We start from the raw sequence: 12,187 nt of genomic DNA on the forward strand, positions 1-12,187 counted from the left end.
AATTTTCTATATTTTTAACATTATCATATAGTTTTTATTGAACCATTTAGCATAATTTTTAATGGTAGCTACTAATAATTTGTGTGTTTTTTAATTTGTTCATTTTTTTGGTTTGTTGTACAGATTTTATGTTAACTCTTGTTTTGTAGTTTTTTTTATCAAAACTGTGATCTTAAAGCTTATACTCTATTATTTATGGGCCATTATAGTTGGTATTTCTTTGCTTTTGTTTCTTTTTATGTTTTCTTACCTACCTAACTTCAATTTTAAATAGATGATTTTATGTAAAACTAACTTGTTTGTGATTTTTTTAAATTTATTTAGAATTTGTTTTTGTAGTTTTTCTTAAATTTTTGTTTAAAATAAATAGTTCTGAATAATTTAAACGAAAAACATATTTTGAATTTATTTACGTTTTTTTGTTATTTTGGTGGTTATAGTATTTTAATAGCACTTTGAAACTTTGGTTTTAATATAATATTTGCAACTGTAATTTTAACTGTTACCGTCATTTCTATTTCATATTGTCATTTTCTGTGTTTTATTATTTTTCTAGATTAATTAGGAAAAATAATAAACAATTTTTTCAAAATTAAAAAAATCCAAATGTTGGACCAAATTTCTGAAGCCTTGGACGCTTGTCGAACTGGTTTTCCGGTTGCCATAATCGCCATACTACCGGTAATCCTGGTTGTTGTTGCACCAATTAAAGTAGTTGATGCCGCTCAGGATTTTTCAGTTTTCAGAATGCAGCAATATGATTTACAAGGAATTTCTTATGGTATGTGCAATATCTGATAAAAATTTTTTTTTAAATTATTTTTTTAACAGCTTTACATATTATTATTAAGTATATATATATATTTTGTGTAAATTTACTGGTACTGCCTTATTAACAATTGTGTTTTTGACATTTAATATTAATATGATTTTCTTGTGCCAATTTTTTATGTTTAAAATTGTTACAGACATATTGTCTCAAGAAAATTTTAATAATTAAATTACCACTATAGACCTGTGTACTTATAAATAAAACTCAAAATTTTAAATTTTAACCATTTTACTTTTTATAGGTTGTCGCAACTCATTTATTAATTCAGAGGCTAGAACAATTCATTCTTCTTCCATTGCTCGTAAATGTGTGATTGTACGCTCCAGTGATTTTACCTCGTCGAAATGTTTGGAAATTTTAGATCGGGGTCCAAGTTCAATTCTCGTACTTTTACAGGGGAACATGACCCAGAAAGAAATTGCCGTGAGTTTTTAGTGTGTTAAAATTTGAAGAGTGAAATTTGTATTATCATAAGCTTAAGTAGCTAAGCCAGTATTTATTTTCAAATTTAATTTGATTAACATTTTAACGCTTTAGATTATTTTAATTAAAATTCAATTTTGGGCTTTTGTAACCTTAGGAGCCAGTTTGTGTTTTTTTAGTTATTATTTTTTTTACTTTACTTTTATTCATAATCTCTTAAAAATGCTTGAATTAAAATTAAAGCAGTATAATCTTTAGTTTAAACTTTTTCTAATTTTACAGGATTTTCTGGTAGCTGAAGAAGATATTCTTCGAATGGAAATTAATATTCCAGTTTATTTTGCTTATGAGACAGAAGAGTTAAAAGATATTTATGAAAGTGTTAGTAAAAAAAATTATTTCTGCAATTTTTTGATAATATTTAAAGTTGATAGATTATAATAATTAAAGTTGCAAAATCGGTATAAAAGAAATATTTCAGTATATACCTTTCTTGCATTATATCTTATACAATTTCAGGTAACAATTTTTTGCAGTCCTTAAAAACAGTGTAAAAATCTCATTTTGTTGTCGTTTAAAAATGGGTTGTATTTTTGATCTAGATAACTGAAGTTACTAAGGATGTAAGTTCCTCTGCTTTTCAAGCAATTTTAAACTCTGCCTCATCAGTTGGTTACCAACTTGTTACTTCAGGCGGACAAAGCAAGCAAATGCCAGACTCCCAAATTATAAATATTCAGGTAAGTTAAATGGTAGCATGTTTAAGACAATAAAAGTCCAATTCCCAACGAAAAAAAGGAATGAACCTTTAAAGCATATTCCTATGACAACAACATTATAAAACATATGACCTATCTACTCTACAAACTAGTGCAACCACTTTTTCATAAACATTTTTCCCATTAGAAATAATGGTTTTTAGGGGCTTTATTGTAGTATAACTATAAAACCACATGATTTAAGTATATTTGTACTGCTAGTCTAATTTAGGTAATTCTTAAATAGTCAGCAACTGTTTTAGTTTAAAAAAAAATTATAATGCTGAACTTTAGATGATTTACTAATACATTTTATTTTAATATATCAGGGGGTGTTACCAGGTTTGGGTAATGATGAACAACTACCAACCATAGCATTGGTTGCTCATTATGATTCTTTCGGCATTGCCCCAGTAAGATTTAAACAAAAAGCTTTTTTTAAGTTCTTAATTTAATTCAAAAATATACTTAGTTTTAAACATTATCCTACCTTTGGATTTTTACTCCAATTTGAACTTTGTCTTTTTTTAAGTATTTATCATATGGAGCTAACTCAGATGCAAGTGGAGTGGTTGCTCTTATTGAGTTGGCTAGAATCTTGTCTAAAGCTTACAGCAACTCGAAAACTCATCCAAGGTAATGTTATAAAATGTTTTTTTATGATAATCGATTTTAAATATTTGATTTTAACCAAACTTTTTGCATGGCTAAACTTAGCTTTTGGCCATGTTACATCAGAAAGTTAAGTAATATGCTCGCAACTAACAACTAACATATGCTTAGGATAATTTCTTTGTACATCAGTTAAATTATTTTAAAGGCCTTTAAACTTGACATATATATGCATGCATCGCCTACAAAGCTTTATTCTAGTTTATTGTAAAACTTTATCTTAATTTTAGATACAACATCGCCTTCTTGTTATCGGGAGGTGGCAAGTTTAATTACCAAGGATCGCGAAAATACATCGAGGATGGTTTGGACAACTCGGCATCCATTCTTGACAACTCTCCCCCTCTCACTTCAGCCAAACTTGTGTTATGTTTGGAAGCTCTGGCAAGTGTGGATAACAATGATTTGAAGATGCATGTCTCTAAACCACCCAGTCAAGGCTCTGTAGCTTATTCTATACATTCAAGTATTGAAGAGGTAGTGATTGATATTAAATGGCATTTTGTAAAGTCTAACTGCTGATAGCTTTGTTTTGTGGTTAAACGCCCTGAGAACTGCTACTGTTGTTATTCGCTGCTTGTTGTAGTGTGTTACTTACAAGTAATATGTAAAAGGCTTGATAACCACTTTTTTCTTATTATTTTTGCATAAAACATACTTTAAAACACACCAATTTGATAAATTAGAAATCAAGTTTCAAGCAAAAACAACAAACCAATAGCTTTTAAATTAACTCAACAACTTTTTTTCTAGATTGCTAACTCCCAATATAAAGAACTCGATACTTCGATTGTCCACAAGAAAATTAGATTATCAGCTGATCAGTTGGCATGGGAACATGAGAAATATTCGATTCGAAGATTGCATGCTGTAACGTTGTCATCACTAGCTGCTCATGATGTAAGTAAAACAAATACAATTTTCTACTTTTTTTTGCACTTGTCAATATTCTGTCAAAAAGGTAATAACTGAAAGAAAAAATCTGTAGGCATATAAATGTTATTTTTTAATTTAATAAAAAAAATAATTAAATACATGTTTAATGTTAAGTTATTTAATAAGAAAATCATAGTTAACCTAATGTGTGGGAACTCGTTAATTTGTGTCCATTGTTAAGGTAACATAAAACCAAAGTGTTACTATATATTTTACATTTTACATGTTTATATTTCAGGACCCAGTTAGACGATCAATTATGGATACAAACAGGGGAGTTTCGGCTGAAAAACTATCTAGAAATATTCAAATTATCGCCGAGGCAATTATGAGGCATATTTACAATACATCAGAGGTACACAAAATTTAATTTTTTAATAAAAGTTTTAAAAACAAAAAAATTAAATGCATCATATTACATTTTAGTGTAACTATAGCATACTGCTTAAATAAATATTGTAATTGTTAAATGTGCCATGATATGTATTGGTTTAGTTTTGGATTATTGATTTAAAATTTAGGTTTCAAATGTGTATAGTGTTTGAATTTACATAAGCAGCTTATTTTTAAGAGATTACAAATAACATGCTATTTTTATTGAAGTGTTTGCAAATAATAATATTATTTTATAACACATAATATTGACATTTCTTTAAAATAACATACAAAAAATTCTATACTATTGTATTGTAGTTTCAAATTAAATGTAATAACTTTGGAAAAAAGTTAACAAATTTACATAAATTTATTTATATAATAATTTTTAGCTAACCAGAATACCAAGTCAATAGTTTTAAATACATTTTTTTAGAGTGATGCCTTTAGTATAGCAAGTGGTGATTATGCAGTTCAACAAGATCATGTTCAATCCTGGTTAAACAATTTAGCTTCGCAAACCAGACCTGCTCAGGTGAATAAAAATATAAAATATATTTTTCCATTTAAGCTTTTAAATTATTTAAAATTTTAAACCTGACACTAAATGGCAATTATCCCACAACAGCCTCGAGTTGCCTTTGGCAATTTGGGATATTATAGATTATAGCTGCCCGGTCATTAAGCAGCTGATTAAATTTGCTTAGCAGAAGTTTATACTGTTTATAGCACCATACTTACGAGCGCTATAACATAATGGCAGTTGGAATTGAACCCAGGCCGTCATGTAGTAAAGCCAAGTGATTACTACACTAAGCTGCTGGTTTACTTTACTATTTTAGTTGAATAAATAACCTAAATACTTGTTTCAGTCAAAAAAGTGCATTTTAATTTTCTTTAATTTACTTTTATTATCAATGTTATTATATAGTTTTAAGTTTAACAAAACAGTTTTTTAAACTAAGGTTCAATATTTTTTTTAGGCTATGCATGAAGATCACCCAGTAGTTACTTCACTTGATTCAGTTTTCCAACGGTACTTAAAAAATGTGCAAAAAGTTTCTTTTAAGGCTGATAAAAGGTAAAAAAATTGTTGTATTATGGTTTTTGAAGGTTAAATTGTTCGTTAAGAATTAAATTAAACACATTATTTATATATATATATATATATATATTGATACACTTAACCATTAAAAAATCACTTTTGTGTTATATTTGCTATAAATTGTTTTGAAATTATAGTATTTTAAAGGTTTTACTATTATTTGATAAATCCTTAATTCAAAATAAACTATTTGGTAAAAAAAGCATATTTTAAACATACTAAATGCCGAATATACTTTAATTTTGTTTTAGAGATCCAGAATTTATGTTTTATGATGGTTTAAATACGAAAATGAGTGCAAGTGTAGTTAGGTCTGCTGTTTTTGATTTATACATGACAGGGGTTGTAGCTTTTTATGTTGCCATTGTCTACCTACTAGTAACTGTAAGTAGTACAGCACTGTTTAATTTTTATATAAAATTCTTTTAAATGTAATAAATTTGTTGCCTAAATTAAATAAAAATTCGATTTTATTTTCACTGTATGGTGGAAAATTTTTAACTAAAACTTTTTAAGTAACATTTTTTTGTCCTATGAAAAGGGGGTAATAAATAATTTTATGTTTTTTAGAAATTTAATGTGTTTTTGCTGTTAGCAAGAAAATTTAGTACCTTACCCAAAGTAAAAGTACATTGATTCTGAGTTGCCAAATGTTGTATCACAGTTTATGCAAATTTAAAATTTACACATTTTCCATGAGAAGAATTGATGTTACAACTGCCAGAACAAACTTTAAAAAATCCAAAACTACCTTAGACACCATAACAATAAAATTCGCAATTTGCAAATTTAGTTACATTTTCATTCCAGGTAAAAATACTTCCATCTGTCTTTTTTTACATTTTTTTCAAAATACAATTGCTTAATTTATAGTAATCTTTTAATTTGTTTTTTTGCTTAATTATTAAGTGTTGTAATTTGTGTGTGTTAATAAAGAACAACCAATTAAAAATAAAATTTAAAACACAAAATGGGGTTATCTGTAAAAAGACCTACAGAAAATAAAGTCCATTTGAGTTTATTTTTATAACTGTAAATTGTAATGTTGCAAGACATGTGTATAAGTTTAACTAGAGGTAATAAGGTATTGTAATATTAAATACAGCATAGCACTTAGGAGTTAACAGGGCACAGAAATTTTCAACATAAAATCATGCAAGTGTGCACTGAACTGTTAAAGTAGATTATGTGTAATTACTAATTGTATGTTTAAAATTACAACCACCACATATTTTTGACAGCTTTGGCTAACAAAATTTTAGTTTTGAATTAAACCCTTAGAAGTGACAATATGGAACCAGTAATAGCTTACTGCAAAATGCCTACATGAACTAAAAGGGTGGATTTTCTTTGGGTTATTTGCTTTCCAATTTACCAACAATCACTTAAGTATAAAGTGTAAAGACAAGTAAGACAACTGTTTTCTTTTTAAATGAAATAAAATACCTATTACATGCATTTGTCAAAAAACCTTAATTTTTATGGAGAACTATTTTAATTTAAATCAATAAGGAATACCGTAAAGATTTATGGTTTAGATTGACTGCAGTGCAACAATAACAAAGCACAATCAGCAAAGTCAAAACAGGAAAACAAATTACAGTGATCAGCAGCTCTTTTAATGACGCTTGTTTTATAATTTCATCTTCCAATTGTCTTTCATGTTCCAAGGCGGCTTCGTATTCTTTTTTGTTGACAGTTGTTGGCGCCTTTTCAGTAGAATGAGGGACGGGCTTTTTTTCTTGTTTTTTATCTGGTTCGGGCACAGCTCTTCCACGTACAGCATAAAATAAGCCGAAAACAATAAGTGCCATAAAACAAAACTGAAATTTTGTCATTGTTTAACTACGTTTTTAGAAGCATTCGTAAATTAAATTATAAACATAAAAAATACTAAGAAAAGCAACAAATAAAACACCATGTCTAAAAATATGATTAGTTAACCTCTGATTTTATTTACGTTTATACCGTTTTACATTTAATGTTAAATACCATCACAACTTTACTTTAACGTTTCTGACAAAGCTGTGCAGGTCAACATAATATTTATATAACGTAGTTTGCTGTTAATTGATCTTTACAACGGAAATCGGTTATTTTACAATGTGATAGGGTTAAGTGATTAATTGGTATCGTCACGTGAGATTTAAAATATTCGGATCAGGGCAAAGAACAATTTTTAACATATGTGCCAATCATAGTTTAACAAAACTTTTTATTTTTATGCTTACAGATAACAAATAGTAAATGGTATTGATTTGTTAAAAGTGTATTGTATTTGATTCGATCATTTTTCAGATCTCATAAAAGTTTGCTTAAGTTCATAAAAATCGGTATTGGTTGATTCTCTGTGGACACCTAACGCGTATCTATCGTATCGAACAAAGTTTGACCAGGTTGAAACTGTTGAGTAATAAAACCAATAACTTTGAACGCAAATTTCGACTTCGAGCAAAGATAAAAAATCGCCGTAGTCTTTCCACTCCTCGGCGCACGCAGGCTGTCTTCTAATTTGCGACATCACGTATGTTGTATTTAAAACGCGGTAACCAAGTTTACTTAAGTCACGTGACACATTTGTCATCATTTCGTTTAGGGTTGGCGGAAAAGCGAGAAACACTGTCATGGTGTTAAAATTAGGATCGTTTGATATTTTCTAAAAAAATTTAAATAAAAACCATGTAGTCTGCTATATATAAATAAAGATCTAGTGTAGCAACTTACAATAACTATATAGCACCAGATTTTTTTATCCATCAAGCGTAAACATACCCTTTTATTTGTTAGTGACTTGTGCAATCCAAAAACAATTGTGTTACTTGTTGCTGACAATAATAGTTTAACTTCTTCTTCGTGTTGAGCTCTCCCACCCCATTCAGCATCATATCTCCAATGTACGGCAATAAATGACGTTTCTTAAACAGCAAAGTAAGGTTATTTTAAGAAAAATATGCAAAATGTATTTTTTTCACTTTTTAGTATTGTTTGTTCTTATATGAAGGATGCCAACCTTTAGTCCTAATTAGCATTACACTATAAACTACAATTATTTTAGCCTGTAGCAGATACATTTTATTTACTTATTATTTTTTGAACAACTGTTCTCCCCAATTCGACAACGCAGAGTGGTTTTTGAAAGAAGTCCCACAAATACGACATTAGGTCTCCACTTGTCATTTCTTTAGCGGCTAACGGGTATATATATCACTTTAGACACTGGCTTAAGAAAAGCTCTGTTAAGTTTAAGAGATCCAAATCCGCCTAACATCACCACACACTTGTCTTCGACGCCAAGTCGTTTTTCAATTTCGCCCTGTCGAAGTGTTAACGCAGGTTCTATTTGATATACTTTTATGCCATGATTTTGTAAATGGCTTCGTTGCTCATAAGGTAAAGCAGATTGAATTTGAAATGTATTATTTCGCTCAAATTGCATGCCTGTAGTTTTTTCAACTGCTTCGTGGATATTCTTTCTTGCGTATCCATACTAAAACAAAAAAAATCACAGCTATTTACAAAATCTTACTTTTAATTAACAGGTGACTGTCGATGTACTTACTTGAAAAACGGCATTGAATGTATTTCCACATATTTTCTGCATTTCAGTTTTGTTTACCATAGTAACAAATTTATGCAGCATGAAAAGATTTATTCGTTGTTTAACTGGGACTGGTTTTGAAATAGAATGGTGGCTACAAAATTGTGGAATAACAATCGTTCTAAAGAAAGGTGGCATAATTGCTGTTAGATTATGCAAGTTTCGCCATGATATAATACATGCTATAAATGCTTTAAATTTTTTCGGCAAAGATTGAAATACTCGGTAAAAATATTCATATACTACAAGTTAAAATATAAAAAAAAACATTTAATTTTGTATTAGGAATTACCTGTTTAACTTGATGGCAATATAAAGAGTTTTATAAAAGGAAAAGTACTGGTTGTTAGGTCCCGCTTCTAAAATCGGATAGATGAGCTTTGTTTTATCCAGTTTGATATAAGGATTGATATTATCTTCACCTGTAATTATTAGTTGTTAATTTTATGTGTTTTTGATTTTTATTGCCCTAAACATAAAGTTATCTACATACATATGTATTTTTTTGTTTACCTAAAAGTTGTAATTTTGTTTCTTGTTTTGGTTCTTTTGTTGCTAAAATATGTTTAGCTTTGGTGGTTTCGAAGCCTCTTATTTGCTTTGACATTTCATAGAATGTTACGCTTGCACTATATACAATTAAGATTCCAATCCAACATGAACAAAATTTAATGAAACGCCGTTTTTTGGTTATCAACATTTTAAAAAACTAACCCTAAAATTTAAAATATAGCTAAGTGAATTTAACTTTTAAAGAGTTGATATTCTATTTTTCTACGATTCAATCCGTTATATACGCTTTAAATTTCCATATACTTAGAGCGACAGCTTTAAGGTATTTGCTAAAACTCTTTACTACAAATTTCATGTACTATTGTATTGTAATATCCTGATTTCTCTTTAAGAAAAATATACCAATCTTTTGATTTGATTACATAAATAATGTTGTGTGAATATAGCATATGTTCTATAAATCCAAACGTTATTTAATGCGCTGTTAACTAATAGGGTACGATTCCTGTTTTCCTGGCATTGTCTTTTAAATAATAAAACTAATGTACAGCCTTTAAAGCTGCATATAAAACTAACAGTTCTGGAAGTTATGCTTTGTTTATTATTTTATTTAATTTATTAAACAATCAAGTTGATATACAATAATTGGTAAATTTTATTTGGTTATTAATATTGAAAATATATAACATTAGTTTTGATATTATGTTTTGTTGTCATATAAGTACTGTTGCCAAATGTGAATGCCAATTTTTTTTTTTGATTTTAAAAATTAAAACACTTAATTATATCAAGTTATTTGTTAAATTCTGTAATAACAACTATATCATGTTTAGAAATTTTAGATTTAATTTTTAAATTATTAGTATCTATTATGTGATCAACAGAAATCGTTATTTCAAAATTGCATAGATTAAGCAAAAAAATGGCTAAAAGTCGTTGGATAATAATGACACAAACTTTAATAGATTTGTAATATTTGTATATAAGTTAGTTTAAACTATGCTCAAGTTTAAGAAATTCGGTATTTGGCGTCTCTCTGTGAACGCCCTGCGCGTACCTATCATATCTGGTAAAATTTGACCACGTCGACACCACTGAGTAATAAAACCAATAACTTTGAAAATTTCGACTTCGAGCAAGGATAAAAAGTCACCGTAGTCTTCCCAGTCCTTGGCGCACGCCGGTTGTTTTTGAACTTGCGACATCACGTATGTTATATTCAAAACGCGGTAACCAAGTTCGCTTAGGTCACGTGACACATTTGTCATCATTTCGTTTAGGGTTGGCGGAAAAGCAAGAAAAACTGTCATGGTGTTAAAATTAGAATTGTTTGACGTTTTCTGAACATAAAAAGTAAATCGAATATAGCTACACACAATTATTTTATAGCATTTCCATATTCAATTAACGACTACATACCTTTTTGTTTGTAAGGGAATTGTGTAAACCAAGTACAATTGTGTCACTTGTGGCCGTCATCATAAGTTTAACTTCTTCTTCGTGGTAAGCTCTATTACTCCATTCAATATCATATCTCCAATGTACTGCCATATATGTTGTTTCTTAAAAAAATATGAAGCCTAAAAAATTAACTGCTTTGTTCGAAACAGACTTCTTATAAATCCATTTTATAGGCATTAAAAAATCATTTTTCCACCATTTTTCCGGCATTGTCATATTTAAAAACAACTTACTGATTATTGTTTGAATTATTGTTTTTCCCAAATCAACAATACACTCTGGTTTTTAAAATAGTCCCACAGATAAGACAGCAACTCTTCACTTTTCATTTTTCCTGTGTCAAACGATTGGGTTATCTTTGGTACAGGTTTTATCCGTTTTCCGTTCATTTTGAAGGCTCCGAATCCGCCTACCATTAGAACACATTTCTCTTTAGCTTCAAGTTGTTTTTTAATTTCACTGGAGTCAATATTTAAACCTGTATCTATAGCGTATACTGGTGTGCCTTGATCATAAGAAAAACTGTTTTTTATTGCCCAGTGTGGATTTATAATTTGATCCTGAAATGTTACTTTTCGCTTGAATTTCATACCTGTGATATTTTCAACTACTTTTCGTGTTCTATTTTTTCTACGGCCATTCTATAAATAAAACAACACATTAAACAATAATTATTAGAAAATTATTTTCTTTTTAATGACTAGACTACTATTTACCAGAAAAATGGCATGAAAGTTAAAATCGCACATGCTCTGCATTTCTTCCAACGTTATCATTGTAACAAATTGGTGCAGTCGTGTTAAGTTTAATCGTTGGGTTACTGGAATAACTCGTTGAAATCGAGAATGGTGACTAAAAAACTTGGGAATAACGACCGTTCTAAACAAACACAACAAACTGTTGTTAAATATATTAATTATTTGTTGGGAATATTTTAACCAATCTAATTCCACGGTTGTATATATCAATGAATTAAAACATATAATGGTTTAAAAATGGCATATGTTACCTGTTTAACTGGATCGCAATATAAATAGTCTTGAAAAATGAAAAATATTGGTTGTTAGGCCCCCCTTCTAATAACGGATAGATAAGTTTCGTTTCGTCTAATTTAATAAAGGAGATGTTGCTATCTTTACCTGTAATAAATGTGTTGTTAACTTTAGGTGCTGTTGATTTTTTTATTGTCCAAACATATAAATATTTATTAACACTTATTTAGTTTTTCTTGGTTACCTAAAAGTTTTAATTTTCTTTCTTGTAAAGGCTTCTGAGTTGGAAAAATATATTTAGTGTTTTTGAGACCCCTAGTTTGCCTTGGTATTGTATAGAAAGTTACGCTTGCCTTATAAAATATAAGGATCCCAATCCAATACAAACAAAATTTTATAAAATACAGTTTTCTCATTATTAAATTGACTTTTCTTTAATTTTTTGTTAATTCTAAATTATCATATTCTTAAAGTTTGGGCTGTCCATACGTTTATGTAGCGCTTTATAATCTAATTAGAATA

At 28.8% G+C, this 12,187-nt stretch overlaps 1 protein-coding gene across 1 annotated transcript; it reads left to right on the top strand.

The window, feature by feature from the left end:
• The first annotated feature begins 204 nt into the window (after window positions 1-204).
• On the top strand, window positions 205-6,058 carry LOC145752183 (BOS complex subunit ncln-like). Its single transcript, XM_082568410.1, has 13 exons — window positions 205-781; window positions 1,074-1,255; window positions 1,538-1,636; window positions 1,858-1,995; window positions 2,343-2,426; window positions 2,546-2,649; window positions 2,916-3,162; window positions 3,439-3,585; window positions 3,860-3,976; window positions 4,433-4,531; window positions 4,980-5,077; window positions 5,353-5,485; window positions 5,672-6,058. Exons 1-13 carry the CDS (start codon window positions 607-609, stop codon window positions 5,735-5,737), a joined length of 1,689 nt encoding a protein of 562 aa, XP_082424536.1. The 5' UTR covers window positions 205-606; the 3' UTR covers window positions 5,738-6,058.
• Window positions 6,059-12,187: the final 6,129 nt, after the last annotated feature.

This window comes from Corella eumyota, chromosome 5, assembly GCF_963082875.1.
Source record: "Corella eumyota chromosome 5, kaCorEumy4.1, whole genome shotgun sequence".
Lineage (NCBI taxonomy): Eukaryota > Metazoa > Chordata > Ascidiacea > Phlebobranchia > Corellidae > Corella > Corella eumyota.

Excerpts from the sequence above, each read along its gene's own strand:
- LOC145752183 (XM_082568410.1), top strand. The coding sequence starts at position 607 with ATGTTGGACCAAATTTCTGAAGCCTTGGACGCTTGTCGAACTGGTTTT. Across the intron at positions 1,256-1,537 it reads TGACCCAGAAAGAAATTGCC|GATTTTCTGGTAGCTGAAGA; the intron begins GTGAGTTTTTAG and ends CTAATTTTACAG. Across the intron at positions 2,427-2,545 it reads ATTCTTTCGGCATTGCCCCA|TATTTATCATATGGAGCTAA; the intron begins GTAAGATTTAAA and ends TCTTTTTTTAAG.